This window comes from Choloepus didactylus, chromosome 17 (genome assembly GCF_015220235.1).
Source record: "Choloepus didactylus isolate mChoDid1 chromosome 17, mChoDid1.pri, whole genome shotgun sequence".
Lineage (NCBI taxonomy): Eukaryota > Metazoa > Chordata > Mammalia > Pilosa > Megalonychidae > Choloepus > Choloepus didactylus.
In genome coordinates, this window is record NC_051323.1 from 4,786,071 (window position 1) to 4,802,524 (window position 16,454).

The window sequence follows — 16,454 nt, forward strand, 5'->3', positions numbered from 1 at the left end:
CTCATCCATCCATAAACTAGACAAAGTGGAGTGTGGTCCTTATGGCTTTCCCAATCCCATTGTCACCCCTCATAAGCTACATTTTTATACAATTGTCTTCAAGATTCATGGGTTCTGGGTTGTAGTTTGATAGTTTCAGGTATCCACCACCAGCTCCCCCAATTCTTTGGAACCTAAAAAGGATTGTCTAAATTGTGTGTAAGAGTGCCCACCAGAGTGACCTCTCAGCTCCTTTTGGAATCTCTCTGCCACTGAAGCTTATTTCATTTCCTTTCACATCCCCCTTTTGGTCAAGAAGATGTTCTCCATCCCACAGTGCTGGGTCTAGATTTCTCCCCGGGAGTCATATTCCACATTGCCAGGGAGATTCACTCCGCTGGGTGTCTGATCCCACGTAGGGGGGAGGGCAGTGATTTCACCTTTCAAGTTGGCTTAGCCAGAGAGAGAGGGCCACATCTGAGCAACAAAGAGGCATTCGGGAGGAGGCTCTTAGGCACAACCATAGGGAGGCCTAGCCTCTCCTTAATGCATGATTATTATGATTAAAACATTCACCCATACACTGTCTAAAATCATCTCATGTGTTGATATATAGCACATTGTGGAACCTAGTCTGGGGTGTAGGATCCAGGGCCCCCTTTGCCATCTGGCTGTGAGCTCCAGTTCCCACACAGACTCTTCCCCCTCTCCTCTTCTCTAGGCTTCCACTCTGAACCACAAGCCCTTCCCCAGCAACAGCACATTTTCATTCCTTTGCATTCTCCCTTCTCTCTTCAGGAAAGTGACTTGACTCCTTCCTTGACAAGAAACCCCCTTCTTCCTCCTAATTCAAACATTTCCAACATTTTGAAGTTTTAAGTTTCCAGGCAGCTTTAATCCCCTTCACGCATCTTACTAGACCTTGAGTCCTCTGTAGGTTAAAAAGTAGCCCCACCCCCCTGAGGAGCTGGGGGAAATTGCAGAAGTGTTGGACTTCCTCACCTGGGTTGTTCTGATGTTCTCACAAACATTGAGGATGGACAGTTTGGTATGCTGAGCGCTCTATCTTGGGGCTTGCCCTTATGAAGCTCATTACTGCAAAGGAGAGACTAAACCTGCTTATAACTGTGCCTAAGACTCTCCCCCTGAGTGCCTGTTTGTTGCTCTGGATGTGGCCTCTCTCTCTAACTAAGCTAACTCAGCAGGTGAACTCACTGCCCTCCCCTCTACTTGGAACCTAACTCTCAGGGATGAAATCTCCCTGGCAACACAGGCTATGACTCCTGGGGATGAATCTGAACCTGGCATCATGGGATTGAGAACATCTTCTTGACTAAAAAGGGGATGAGAAATGAAACGAAATAAAGTTTCACTGGCTGAGAGATTTGAGATGGAGTCGAGAGGTCACTCTGGTGGACATTCTTATGTACTATATAGATAACCCTTTTTAGGTTTTAATGTATTGGAATAGCTAGAAGTAAATACCTGAAACTACCAAACTCCAACCCAGTAGTCTGGACTCCTGAAGATGATTATATAATAATGTAGATTACAAGGGGTGACAGTGTGATTGTGAAGACCTTGTGAATCACACCCCCTTTATCTAGTGTATGGATGAGTAGAAAAATGGGGATAAAAACTAAAGGACAAATGGGGTGGGATGGGGGGATGATTTGGGTGTTCTTTTTTACTTTTATTTTTTATTTTTTCTGGTATAAGGAAAATGTTCAAAAATAGATTGGAGTGATGAATGAACAACTATATGATGGTACCGTGAACAGTTGATTATACACCATGGATGACTGTATGGTGTGTGAATATATCTCAATGAAACTGAGTTTAATTAAAAAAAAAAAGTAGCCCCAGCACAAATTTCCCATAGTAGGTCAGAGGATGCTTGCTGGTTGCACAATCAAGTGGTGGGTGAATGATCTGATGCTTGCGGCTTCTATGGAGGCAATCCAGGAGGGAACAGAATGATGCATGTGATCACAAGAGCACAAGATGTGTGTTTGCACAGTGTGATCAGATGGGATATGCCAGTAAATCAGGTATTACAAGAACCACAGATTCCTGCTCTGCGGACTCCTCTTGATGGAGCTAGGTGGTCAGGTTATTTGGTCTAACAGGGCATTTCTGAACCTAAAGTAACCCAACAATGAATGGCTCAAGAGGTCACCAGCACCCGGACTTTGTCACCAGCACCTGGACTTTGTCCTGTCAACATTTTCTACACACACACTCCATGAAAAGCACAATGCTCAACTCTGTTTTAGAAGAATTTTCAGGAGGGTAACCAAGCTATTCCTTTAGAAATTATAATACAGAAATAATAAAAGTTAACAGCACCAGCTTTGGAGCCCAACAGACTGGGTTCACATCCCTATTTAGCAATTTCCTATCTATGCCTTAGTTTTCACATATGAAATGGGATATAATGTCTATCTTGTAGTATTGTTTTCAGAATTAAATGAGAGATTGCAGAGAAAGCTCTTAGTGTTGAATTAATGGATGTTCTTCTGTTTTATTACTATAAATCTAATAGAGTTAATAGAATAGAGTGTAAATTGCTCTTGGGATGTTGGTCCAGGGGTGCAGAGAAGGCAGAAACCTAAGAAGGTCTCCATGGAAAAGGACGATGGAATGACATGGCCACGTTGGCTCAGAAGGGCGATGAGTCACGGTTCTAAAGCAGAGAGAAGGCAGGGTGGTAGGGTGCAGGTGGCAGGTTGGTCCAGGGTTGCTTGGAAGACATTTCTCTCTGAAGTGCCAGCCTGACACTAGCTTCCAACCCTCAGGTGCAAGGGTCACAGGGCCACAGAGACACGTGACAAACAGTATTAGCTTTTACAGCCAAAATGGGAGCCTTATGAACCAACCCTGCAGATAAGTTTTGTGGTTCTTTTTTCTTGATTACATCAACCTGCAAATAATCTCTACTGCCAGCCACATAATCCACAACCTCTTCCCCTTCGCTGTGTTACAGTACAGGAGAGCTCGCTGGGAGCCCTAAAGGAAAGCATAGGAAGGTCTCCCTTTATGCAAGTTTATTTCTAAAATGTTATTGCGCAAAGTGAAATTTTGTTTGTTGAATACACTTTTATTTATTGTCTCTGTGGTGTGATTCCTTTCACAAGGCAAGTCACCACCTGCAAGTTTTGTTTAGCCAATTAGTACTTTCACCCCACCATGGGTTCTTAAAGCAGGCAGGCCTGGAAAAATCCTCCGATCTCAAGTGGTCCCTAAGGCAGATCCCATTCCATTCTAGGTACTGTAGAGTCGTCAGTGGGGGCTCTTTAAAGAGCTCACCATATGATTAGAGAGACAGAGTAGCCTATGTCAAACAAGGCTTGGGAATATATTTTTTTAATTCAGTTTTATTGAGATATATTCACATACCAAACAATCATCCATGGTGTACAATCACCTGTTCACAGGACCACCATATAGTTGTGCATTCATCACCACAATCTATTTTTGAACATTTTCCTTATACCAGAAAGAATCAAAATAAGAATAAAAAATAAAAATAAAAAAGAACACCCAAATCATCTCCCCCCATCCCACCCTATTTTTCATTTAGTTTTTGTCCCCATTTTTCTCCTCATCCATTCATACGCTGGATAAAGGGAGTGCGATCCACAAGGTTTTCACAATCACACTATCATTTTAAAAGTTTTTGTTGAAGTCTGCGCATCCCGAAATCTTACCAAAAAAGATTTAAAATGGTGTATAGTAAAAATGTATGACTTCCAGTACTGGAGGCCTGGCAGACTGAACCGATGCAAACTCTTGTTATAGCACAGCTAGAAGTGGAAGTGGAAACAGAACAGCTTTTCAAATATGTAGCTGAAATAGGAGGGAAAAACCCCAGGAATGAGAAACACAGAGTGAACTGAAAGTCGGAGCCGTGAGCGGTGAGTGGAGGCCTTGGCACTGCAGGTGGTGACCAGATCTAGAAATAGACCTGGATGATCGGGAGCTTGCGTTCCACGCCCAAGTGGAGCAGGAGATGAATCCTCAGGCCTGCGAAAGACACCAAGCAGGAAGCGAGTCACCTGGTGGGACAGCTGCACCTCCAGTAAATGGGACCAGGGGAAAGCTGGTTCAGTGAAATGGGAAGGAAGCCTGCCTCAAGCCAGGGGGTAAACATAAAAACTGGTCCTGGGCCAGTGACAACTCTGGGACGCCCGGCAGAAGCAAATGCAAAGTGCTCTGATCCCCTCCTATGGGAATGTCACGTTCCTGAAGGATTCAACAGTGCACACAGCTCTTTCTCCAGGTGGAGATTATATGGCCGTTAAATGGGTAAGGAGGTGGGGACCCAGCAAGGCTGAGTGGCTTGTCTAATATCACACATCAGGTGTAAAGAAGCAGACCCAAACCCAAGCCCTTACTCTCTGCATCCCTGCCACTGACAGAAGTATGGACTCAGCAGAATACCTTCTTCATCCCATGCATGCAGAAAATGGGCAGGTTGGCACCGCAGGCAGCCTCGGGTCAGATACAAGTGCAGAGGTTCCTGGGCGTAAAAGAATGGCCATCCTATCCTGGCCCCCAAGCAGTTCACCCCCACCCCATGCCTCCTTGCCAGCCATTTGAGCAGGAAGCATGAGGAGAGGGGAGGTGTTTTGGGGACTAAAGAGGAGCTGGAGTCTTTGGGTTGATCAAAATCAGAAGCCCTGCCCATAGAAAGGCACTTGAACTTTGTCATTGCAGTTGAACTTATCTCTTCTTGTGTTTGCTCGATTGTGGGTGAAAGGTGTCGTTACCCTCTCTCAATTTTACGGAAAAGTACTCACAAGCATTAATTTTTTAAATGGGCACTAACCTCTGTGGCTGCAACAACAAAAATCTGACCCGAAGGAGGTCATTAGAGGTTGCCTAAGAACTGCCGTATCTAGGATCTAGGGGAGAGAGGAAAGTCTCACCTTGTGTCTGTCACCTCGGCTGACCTGCCTCTCTGCCTATCGGGCTGTCCATCCACCACCGTGAGCTGTCAGGTCATCACCGGCTATGCCAGCCCGTGCCCAAACTCAGGGCCACTCGCATCCCCAAAGCTGCTCTGACTGGGTCAGCCACTGGGTGCACGAGGGAGCATGGAGTGGCCATGCCCTGCCACAGACCCTCCCAAACTGAGCATGCGAAGGCCTCGTGGGGGCTGGGGTGGGGGGAGAGGGCGCTAACAACCTTATCACTGCCACTTTCCTTGGCAATTATTTCATTGGTTTTAGACGGCAAAACTCCTAAACTCCCCATCAGGTGAGCATTCAGTGGCACTCCCTGAAGAGGGTTTGGCAAGTGCCTTAGGGAGCTAGTGGGTGAGGTAGGGTGGGTGGGTCTCGGGGACGGGCTCAACCTTGCACAGTCCTTAGACAGATGTATGCCAGCTGTTAGGCTAGATACCCAGACACCCTCTGGGATCACGTGATAATCTGGCCTCTAGATAAAATTAGCTTGAATTCCTCCAAAGCCCTTCGGAAGATTTTGGGGACTCTTGAGGGAAATGCACCCCCATAGAGTTCCTGACACTGCTTCTTGCTGTCACGGCTCCCTCGCCTCAGTCCAAAGATAAAACCCAGCCCTTCATCATTTTCCACTTGCACACATTGGATCTGGGTATTATATTTTTCTGAAGTTTTGAGGCAGTTGGGGAAGGGATTTGAGAAAGATAGGTGGGGAAGCAAATGGGCAGCTTCAAATTCAACCCCAGTCTCCCTCAGTCCTCCCTGCCTCACTGCCACTGGGGGTGTCCTCGCGACCCGTCACCCCACACCTTCTCTCTGGCCCCTCTCTTCACTGCCTGCTGCACAGCTCTCTCTTTCTTCCCCTCTCAGTCTGAAGGACAAGAGGAGGAAGGAAGAGCTGGGATTTCCCTTGGCCAGCTTGGCTCTTGCTGACACACAGGACTTGGGTCTCACACTCTCTCCCAACTCTCGCCCAAGCAGCTCTCCCCTTCCCTTCCCTTCCTTCTCTCTCTCCCTCCCTCTCTCTCTCTCTCCCTTCCCACCTCCCCTCTCCCCCTTTCCTTCTCTCTCTCTCTCTCTCTCTCTCTCTCTCTCTCTCTCTCTCTCTCTCTCTCTCTCTCTCACACACACACACACACACACACACACACGCTTTCCTCTCTAAGAGGAATTCTGGTGCCAGTTCTTAGGATAGTGGATCTTCACTTCCTTACATATAGAGAAATGAAAAGTCACTGTCACACCTGGAGCTCTGCGGTGGGGTCCCCTCAACACAGTGAGACATGTTGAAAGAAACAACCAAGCCTGAGGTCAAGAGGAAGGTGGCACGGTGGACGTGCCCGTTCTCCTTCAAGCCACTCTGTCCATTTCTATCCCAGTGAGAGGGCATTTGTGGTGACTGTAAACGGTCTCAAATTCTTAGCATGCAAATCCTGCTCTGCTTTGTCCAGGGATAACTGGTACCCACAGCCTGGGAAGCACTGTCAGACGAGGGCAGAGCAGAGCCCACCTCTAAGCTGGAAAAGTTTATCGGTTCCAGAATCTGCATGACCACATGCCCTCAGCTAGTGCTCTCTGCCCACGCCGCTCGGAAGGTAGTGATCTCCCCATCACGGGAGGTATTCTAATGCTGCCTGTCAGGGTGCTGGAGGAGGGCTTCTGGCTTTGGGTACACTGTGGATGAGAGGTCTTCTAAGGTGCTTTGCTCAATCAACAGACCTAAATTCCAGAGATTTTGGAGGGTGTGATGTGGAAGTTGGAGATAAGAAGAGCTGCCACAGCGGGGCTTTCATCCCGTGCCCCTCATGCTTGCCTTCCCGAGGCGTTGCGTGGCCGGACCCTGAGGACCCCACCAAGCTCGGGTGCAGGGGAGGGAGGGGCAGGCACACGGCGGAGTGAGTGATGCTGGTGATTGTAGTGGGAGTAGGAAGAGATAGTTCTCCCAGGAGGGAGAACCGCCCAGGAGCAGGGAGGGCTCCATCTCCCACCGTCGACATGGGAGCACGCTGGAAGGGTGGAGTAGGGGGGTGGCGGAAGGACGAGAATGGACAGGAGTGGGGAGAGGGTTTCGGCTCCAGGGCCTGGGGGTCAAGCAATACCAGCTCTAGTCACATCCTCTCATGCTGGTCGTCCAGCCACACCACCACCTGTTAGATAGATTCACACACACACACACACACACACACACACACACACACACACACACACACACATGCACACACACGCCTCACCAGTGCACTGATTTGGGGGTGGTGTGCTAACCCAAATACACTATACCTATTTCCCCTTAATCGTATGGCCTCATTATCTTTTTTTTTCCCTCTTTAAATGCCATTTTATTGAGATGTATTCTCATATGATACAGTGCATGCAATGTATTCACTATCTCTTGATGGCTTCTATTTGCAGACCCTCGTGTGTGTCGGGTATCGGGAATACTGAGGAAGCTGCACTGGGAAAGAGAAGAGTTAGCCCAGGAGGGGCTGGAATATAAGCATTTGCAAAGTGCTCTCCCAGTGCAGAGGAGGCAGTGGTTACCTTTCCCCGAGGGGGTCAGCAAAGGATGCAGAGGAGCCGGCCCTGAGCAGGTGGAGAGAGCAGGGAAAGGCTGGGAAGAGGTGGACAGAAACACAGAGGGAAGTGCGTGGCATGCTCCGTGGCCCTGAGACCGGAGTTGTAACCTAGGGGAGAAAGAAGCATGGGAATGGGGGTGGAAAGGCAGGCTGGGACTGGGTTTTTAAGGTTCTGAAGCGTTGGCAGCCCGGCTAGACATTTTGGCAGTGACGATTGCATTTTCCAAGCCAAAACTTAGCAGGGGACGCAGGGAAGGGGGTGCCTTTCTGTGCTTGTTGACAAGCAAGCGCATCCCCAGTCTCCGGAAGCCAAGCTGTCATCTCTGCAGGCCACTGTCCATCCAGCAGAGGGGATGCTTCCCAGCTGAGACCCCCCAGTCCTTGGGCCCTTCCCTCCAGGCAGTGGCTTTGCAAACCAGCGGGTTCTGCCTTCTTTCTCCCCCCAACCTTGCCGGCAAATACCAGGGAAATGCACCCCCATTGCACACACCAGGTTTAGCTGGTTTTACAACTGCCTTTTAGTATTTCCTGCCTTAACACTTCACAAAGGAGATTCATTTGGGCTGTGAAAGAACCTCTAGTCAGCAAGGAGGAGTTCCCAGAACATAAACTAGCACAAGAGGCTGGTGGCAACACTGTAAAAATGAAGTCTGCATGATGATAAGGATGGGAAAAGGTCATGAGGTTATGCGACGTGTAAATCAGGTGAGGTTTGGGGGTGAAAGGGAGGCCTTGGTACCCTTCTGTGGACCTATATGTACACACACACACACACACACACACACACCCCAAACCTCACGTTAAAGGCCTTGGGGCTTTGCGCTTGGTGGAACCCTCTAATGTTTGCTGAGTTAGAACAAACTGCTCCTGTGCCCATCCTGCTTTTTATCACTGACCATTGCTCTCGGAAGTTAATGTTTGAGCTTGGCCATAAAGGAGTGGGCTGACCTATGGCCCACATTCAAAGGGGAAGGAGCCCCTATAAAACAGCCCTCGGTGGGCAGCCCGCCTGCAGACCGCGGGTCAGGGCGGAGAGAGAGCCTTCTGCCACCATGAACTTCTCCGGCAGGTTCCAGCTGCAGAGCCAGGAGAACTTTGAGGCCTTCATGAAGGCTGTTGGTGAGTGGGAACCGGACCCCGAGGCTGTGGGTGGCGGCAGCGAGGGCTGGGTCCCGCAGGCGGGGGCTGTTGACGGGGCTTGCGGAGCGGAGGCTCAGGCTCCACGCAGCCCAGGGCGGGCATTTCAGCGCCTTTCGTGACCCGGCAGCTTGTGCTGTTACCGGCCAGGCAAGAAGTCCCCAGGCAATTGGGAAGAGCACTGAACCCGGGGTCAGAGCTGGGTTCAAGTCCCACTGCTGCCGCTACCTCCGTGCATGACCTTGTCCATCCATCTGTCCATCCATCCATGCATTCATTCATTCATTCATTCTTCTAATGAACGTTGATGAAGGCAGACCACCAAGCCAGACAGACAGCAGGGAGATAGATCTCAATGAGCCACATTTCCCAGGAGGTAGTAGTTTCGGGAAAAAAGAAAGAGAAGAAATAAGTGCCATAAGGTACCATGTACTGTGTCCTGAGTGCTGAGCACTTGCTATGTGATATCTCACTTAACCCTCATCAAAACTCTCCGAGCTGAGCACTATCGTCTTCCCATTTGACAGCTGAGGCATCCAAGGCCAAGAAAGCTTAAGTAATCCTGACCAAGGTCACTCAGGAAGGAGGCGTTTGAAGCAGAGACCTCACTCTAACCCCATGTGCCCCTAGAACCCCGTATAGGAGGGTGTGGAGCTCACAGGAGGGAAGGCGTGGGGGTGGTGAAGGTGCACCTGAACAGGTGAGTGGGTGTCCGCTAGGTAGTAGGGGAGGGGCCTGCAGCATGAAGGAGGGTGCCGAGAGGGGGAAGGGGAGATGGCAGCAAGGGCAGAGCCAGGAAAACCACGGGTTCACCCCAGGAGCTTGGATTTTCCAGGGGCGTGCCCCACGTCCTCTGTCAACACCTGTGAATTTTGTGCACCTCGATTCACAGAGCAGTGTGGACTTGTTCTGAAAACTGCAAAGCTCTACCCCATGGTGAGGAATCCCTGGTGCAATTTCCCTCAGAGACTGTGGCAGAGGCTCAGTCTTCCCCAGGGGACAGCGGTGGGTGGCTCTCCCGGTTTGCACCGCACAGTTATCCCAGAGTAATCATGACCAGCTCCTACTTTCACTCCCGAGGAGCGGCCTGATTTGGCAGATAAATTATGTGGCCACCCTGGGTTTGGAAGATGACATGCTTAGAGTAAAAGAACAAAAGCCCCTGGCATTGAAGGAGGAAGAAGTGAGGGAGAGGAGCAAGGGAGAATCGGAGGAGAGGCTCCTGGGCCAGAGGAGTGTCCCTTTATGGATTAACTGGCAGGACAGTGGGCAGGCCCAGCCGGGCCACAACCTTTCCTTTAGAAGGCAGAAGCCCGTGCCACCCATGGGAACCCAGAGGGCCTCGGCCTCTGCAGAGACCACCACGCAGCCCCACACCCTCCCTGCTCTGTGCCTCTCCCACCTGCCAACGCCTGGCAGCCCCTGCCACTGCCCACACCTAAATCTCCGACACCGTCCACCAGGGCTGCCCGACGACCTCATCCAGAAGGGGAAGGACATCAAGGGGGTCACGGAAATCGTGCAGGATGGGAAGCACTTCAAGCTCACCATCTCCACCGGCTCCAAAGTGATCCAGAACGAGTTCAACCTGGGGGAGGAGTGCGAGCTGGAGACCATGACCGGGGACAAGGTCAAGGTAGGAGGTGCCCCCTTGAGCCACCCTCTGCTTTCTAGAACCTCCTCCAGAGCCTGGCTCCCAGACTTCCTTTCACAAGGCTCAAACCTCACACTGAGCACCACATGTATTCTGCCCTGGACCCACCTCTGGGGGTGAGAGGCAGGGAGACAAGGAAAACACTCAGGAGAGAAGGTCTGAAGCAGCTCTCACCTTCCCCACACACTGTTCAGGGCCTTACGGGCCCAGAAACCCAGGGAGCACCGCTCAAGGTCTCAGGGCTCCCAGCCCAGCTCTCCCCGCTGTCATTGTCCTTGAAGCAGTGGGGCACATGGGGGTCAGTTGCACCATCCCTGACCAAGCCCTGAGATCTTCCTTAGGTGCAAAGTAAACTGGGCTTTGCTGACGGGGAGACTTCCTGGAGGAGGTGCTGGGAAGACTGGGCTACTCAGGCCCCAGACTCAGATACGCCGTACAGAGGCTGTCACTAATTGCCCTGGCCTCAGCCACCTCGTCTGTAAAATGGGAATAGACCCCCCTGCCAGACGGAAGACAGCGGGCAGGCCACATGGCATGGCTCCGGTGTGACCTGACAGCTGAGTGCAGGCTGTGCTGGATCCAGGAGCTGGGGGCTCTCCTCCTCACCGGAGAGACTGCACACCCCAGCTCGGCATGCACCTGCCTCCAGAAAATGCTGTTCCATAGTTTCAGCATGTCTTTCCCAGCTCTCTTTGTTTCTGCCTCCCCAGGCATAACGTTACAGGTCAGAAAATATATGATATGTTTCTGAAGGGAAATTCTCTCAAGTCCTACCTAGCTGGACTCACAGTGAGAAGCAGGACATGATGGGCTTTACCACAGTCCTTTCCCAAATGTCCGTTTCAAAGGAAAATTTTTAACCCTGGCCAGTGTATTTTGCCCCCACTGGGTCCTGTGTAAGTCTTGGAAGAGGGATCACAACAGTTAAAATAAACAGTCTGAAGGAAATCATAGATACCAAAGCTAAACATGGGCTCTCTCATCTGCCCGGAATTTTGAATTTTACCACAACCTTCCTCCCTTAGCTTGGAGAATTGAGATTTTCCTTAATTTTATTTTAGTGTTTGTATTTGAGACCACAGGGGCATCTGATGCATATTTCTAGATAACATGCCATAAATAAAAAGTCTGACAAAAGAGGCCCTGATATTTTCTTTAATTTTTAAATGCACCTCCCTTTAGTTGACAGAAAGACAAGTGGAGAATTCGGGTAGACAAAGGCGTGCATTCGGGGTGTTGTAAGCAGAGACCCATTGCTGGGAGGGTGCGTGGGGCAGCCTCATCGGCGAGGGGCCTGCTCCTCCCAGACCAACTCCTCTGTCCCCTGCAGGCAGTGGTTCGATTGGAAGGTGACAACAAGCTGGTGACAAATTTCAAAGGCATCACATCCGTGAGTGAGCTCAACGGTGACACCATGGTCAGCGTAAGTTGGCGCTCCAAGCCTGGGGCACCCAGGGAGGGAGATGAGAGGAGACTGTGAGGGTGAGGACAGCCCCCAGCCCCACTCCGTCTCTCCTCGTGTCAGTATCTGCTACTTTTTCTGGAGGACCCGCGATGCATCAGGCAGTTCACACACCTTATCTCCCTGGATTTTATAAATGGAGAAACTGAGGCTGCCAACATCCAGGATACGGCTGAGCCAGGGTTTCTTGCTGTGGTCTGCCCACAGCATTGCCGGGCCCAGCCCTCAAGAGAGTCACTCACATTTCAGAGAGTATAGATTTGCAGACATTACAATTCAGCTGCAGATGCCAGTGAGGCTCCTTGTTCTAGCAAAACTCGTGCATTTGGATCATCTTCTAATAGACAGAAGTTGAGCATCTTGAGGAAGGGCTTCCCCTTTTCTAATTCCCCTCAGTTCTTTCCAACGGTCCACCTGCCCAGCACCGTTTCCCTGCAGGGGTCAACCCACCCGTGTTTTCTCCCTCCTCCCCGCCTCCACCTCCTCTCCCCTTCTTCACCACACCCAGATGGAGTGGAGGAGGGGTGGTCTCCGGTAGCGGGGCGGGACCATGCAGAGACACCTCACGGGCCATCGCTCCCGGGCTCCGCTGGGACTTACCTGCAACACCTGTTCACGGACAAGAGGGCGGGAAAACCGTCCGTTCAGCAGGTGTCCACCGCGCTCCTGGGGGCCTCCGCGACGCGCGCTGCAGCCTCTCCCACCGGCGCACCCCAGCCCGGAGGGCTCTGCGTGTCCGAGAGTCGGGCTCGACTGGTGCTGTAATCCTGCCCCGCTGCCTCCGGGCTACCCGATGCACCGCAGAGGCCGCCCCCCGCCTCCCTCTGCCCCGCAGGCCCGGGTGCCCCATGACGGCCTAATAAGGAGAACCGTGCTCCTGGCGATTTCCCAGGCAGCCCGCGAGTCGGGCAGTCTGTCGGTCTGTCGTCCTGGGAAGCTGTCCGCCCGCCCTGCTGCCGATTCCGGGGTGGAAATTCCGGTGTTTCTCGCGGTTATGTCCCCCCGGCTCGTCTTGGCTCCCAGATTGTGCTTTAGGGAGTAACAGAAGCAGAACATTCCCCTGTTCAAGTGGGGAAAGGAAGCCAACCCCCAAATGTGGTTCCCCCCCAACCCGGGCACATTGGCGACAGAGCAGCACTCTGTCACCTCTCTCTGAAATGTGAGTGGCTCTCCTGGGGCTGCCAGCAGGGCAGGGAGAGCAGCTTGCTCGGAGCTCAGGCCTGGGCACTGTCCTCTGAGATGCTCCATCTCACCTAAGCGTCCGTGTCCCCACGAGGGATGCAGGAAGAGAGCTTTCACAGACAGCTCGACTGCTCCGGGGTCACCCAAGGCTCCAACCAGATCTTTCCACTCTGCTGCCAAAGCTAAGGGGCTCCTTTTATACCCAGAGGACCTACCACAGCACGGCAGGAAACTTTTTCAAGAGAACTGGCAGGGACAGAGGGGACATGACTCAGTAACCTTTGGGAGGAAAATTGTGCAGGACCTGCACAATTCCAGCTTGCACGCCCAGATGTTTCCATGCATGTGGAACCTGGATGCTCAATGTGTGTTTAGTACATAATAGGTGCTCAGTGAAGGTTTGAGAAATTAGATTGGATTGGACCAGTTTGGAAGGTCTTGCTAAATCGCCATCAGTGTAGAAAGGAAGTCAGTAAAACACAGGACAACACTCCACCTGAGAAAAAGTGACAAAGTCTTGGTGTAGGATTTTAGAAAAAATTGCCTCCCCTTCCTCTGCTCCTGTTGAAAACAGAGGAATCTGAGTTGATTCGTATGATAGCATATTTGGGGCTATTTTGTAGGCTTGCTTAATTTTTTATAATTCAACATCAGATGAATATTTCATGGTTTCTTTTCTGCTTTTCAGACCATGACATTGGGTGACATTGTCCTCAAGAGAGTCAGCAAGAGAATTTAGATGCATCTGCACTGCATGTTCTTTTACCGTGTAAAATTAGTGTAATAAAGTGAACTTTGTTTTAAAAAATCAATGTCTTTTCTCCTCAATGGCTTTTCATTGACGGTGCTATGGAGTATCAACAAGCACTGACCACCTATATTTTTGTTCCCCATGAAAGCTGACATGCTCCACCATAACGGGTCAGGTTTGAAGGGGGATTCTCTCCCCGTGAGGACCCTGCCTCTGGAAAGCAGGCCTGGAATGCGCTCTTCCAGCCAGCCACACAAGCAAGGAGCTGGAGCAGAGAAAGTGGGCAGTGAGCAGTGGGGATGGGAGTAGGACCCTCAGTGGGGAAACCAGAGGGATATGCAGGAGCTCTGCCCACTGTGTACAGGCACAGAAACATCCGGTGCTGACTCTCCTTCTATGGGGAGGGCTGACCCCAACCACTTAAAAATGAAAACACCATTCTTAGCTTGTGCACTGTAAAAAACAAGCAGTGGGTTAAAATTGGCCAATCGGCCAACCTGCTCTATCATAGCCTGTCCCAAACCTTCTTTTCCCCATTATCTAGCTTCATATTCTTTCCTATAACGCACATTGCAATCAAACTAAACCATCTCCTGCTCCCCTCGTAAATTAAGTGCCACCTCCTTGTAGAAGTCTTCCCAAATTGCTCAGCTGAAAGCACTCTTTCCCTCCTTCTGGCATTTTATCTGCACCAGTCTTTTGGAATGAAGCTCTTCTTTCCTCACACTAGAGTTTTTCTGTAAGTTTGCGTCTCCTTCTCCCATCTGGAGCAGAGCCTTGCAGGGGGACCATGAGTGGGAAAGTAAGGCAGAGTTTAAAAAGCACTGCAGCACTTCAATAAAAGCTCAGGGTTGGGAGACAAGGGAAGAAAACAATAGACTACTACAGTATACCATGCACAAAAAATAATAAAGAGCTAGACAAATAAATATAATATATTAGAAATAGATGTAATAGCAGGTAAATAACTTGAAGTATGGAAGACGTAAACAAGATGCAAAAACCATGAAGGAAAAGATTAATAAATTTGACCACCTCAAAATGTTTAAGTCTTCTAAAACAAACTGCAGTTTAGGAAAAAAAATATTTGTGGCTTGCATACAAAGGGTTAATAGCAAAACTATAAAGGCCTCCCCCAAGTTCATTAAGACCAGCAAGTCAAAGGAAAAGGGGGATTGAGGACATTAACAGGCCATTGTGAAATGTGCCTCATGTAATAGGAGGGGAGGCATGTGAGATGAGATAACATTTTAAAAATCAAACTAGCAAAATTTTACAAGATTGATCACATGAAGTGTTTGTAAGTCTGGAAGTGAATTGTTCTCCCACTGGTAAAGGAATTATAACCATTTTTAATGGCTTTATCCATTAACATTTTCAATGCCACTGCTGTATATTTCCCTTGGGAACTGCATATACACAGGTACAAAGAAGCACGTAAAGGATGTAATAGCCAAAATCTGGAAACAAATGTCCATCAGTTCAAAAGGGTTAAATAAACTATGGTACAACCATGCTCTGAAGTAGTCTACAGAAGTTTAAATGAATGAGGTTGATCTCTTTGTGCTGACACAGAAATATCTCTAAGACTAAGCTTTCTTTTTTTAAAAAAGGCAAGTTTCAGACCAATATCTATAGTACAATGTCATTCATATAAATTCTGAAATGTGGATTATGAAATGTTATTCATATAAATAGATATAAATTCATATCTGCTTATATATACACACACATATGTATATGAGTGCATAGAAAAATGTCCAGCTGGTTGGAACACCAGGTCATGGCTGTCACCTCTGGTTTGGGAATAGGCATGGGGGGGGTGGGTCAAGAAAAGCTTTTCATGTTATTTGTATTGTTTGAATCTTTTGCAAGTGACTAAATTTGTGGAACTATTATTATAATGATGCTTTTTTTAAAAAAAAAAAGCAGATGATTTAAAGTAAAAATCTGGGGCTTGAAGACATGGTTCTAATGAACTAATCCATGATTTTGGAACTGAGTTCTCTCCTCTGTAAAATGGGCAATACAATACCTTCTCTCATGGCTACCGCCAGGAGCTCACAAAATGATGCCTGTCACATCCTGCAATAATGAAATATCTTATTATTCCCACACCTCAGGGAGCTTCCATTGGGTCTGATGTTCAGACCCTTAGCTCACAGAAATTAACCTCCAGGAGCAGGGGAGGAGGTGCAGAGGGGAAAGGAGGTTTCCTTAAGACCACCTAGCAGATGCATGGTGGAGCTGAGGTCCTTTGGCTCTCCAGCCACAGGCAGAGGACAGTAGTAAAGGGACGAGGTCTTTTAAGCAGCAAAGCCTCCAGGGATCTGGCAGAACTCTCAAGTCTCCTGACCGCGGTCTCCCCCGGGAACCACTCTGGGTTTTGGAGGGGATCATTTGTATGTTTTTGCCTGAAAAGAAGAATTAATTTTAGATGTGAATTTGGATTTGTACAGGTGCCCAGAGAACTTAGGGCCAGGAGCCTGTTTTAAATAAACAGAATAAACAGCTGTCTGCAGTATCAGCTATTTTTACCTTGGCTAGTGTCCCTCCAGCCTCCTTTCCGCCTGTCCTGTGGGCCTCTCACCTCCAGAGGACGCTCAGCCCCGGGAGTCTACTGATGGGTGAAGAGCCGGTTTTGGTGTCTATATCCATGCAAAGGAAACATTTCCAGAGTTTTGGTTTGTTTTGTTTTTTTAACAGACTGCTATTAGGGTAAAGAAAGTGCTTTTTTGTTCGTTTGTTT

General features: G+C 49.4%; 1 protein-coding gene across 1 annotated transcript; it reads left to right on the forward strand.

The window, feature by feature from the left end:
• Positions 1–8,480: 8,480 nt before the first annotated feature.
• Positions 8,481–13,766, forward strand: FABP1 (fatty acid binding protein 1). Its single transcript, XM_037806969.1, has 4 exons — positions 8,481–8,638; positions 10,120–10,292; positions 11,641–11,733; positions 13,643–13,766. Exons 1-4 carry the CDS (start codon positions 8,572–8,574, stop codon positions 13,691–13,693), a joined length of 384 nt encoding a protein of 127 aa, XP_037662897.1. The 5' UTR covers positions 8,481–8,571; the 3' UTR covers positions 13,694–13,766.
• Positions 13,767–16,454: the final 2,688 nt, after the last annotated feature.

Coding starts and splice junctions, on each gene's coding strand:
- FABP1 (XM_037806969.1), top strand. CDS start 8,572: ATGAACTTCTCCGGCAGGTTCCAGCTGCAGAGCCAGGAGAACTTTGAG. Junction 8,639..10,119: donor GGCCTTCATGAAGGCTGTTG/GTGAGTGGGAAC, acceptor ACCGTCCACCAG/GGCTGCCCGACGACCTCATC. Junction 10,293..11,640: donor TGACCGGGGACAAGGTCAAG/GTAGGAGGTGCC, acceptor TGTCCCCTGCAG/GCAGTGGTTCGATTGGAAGG.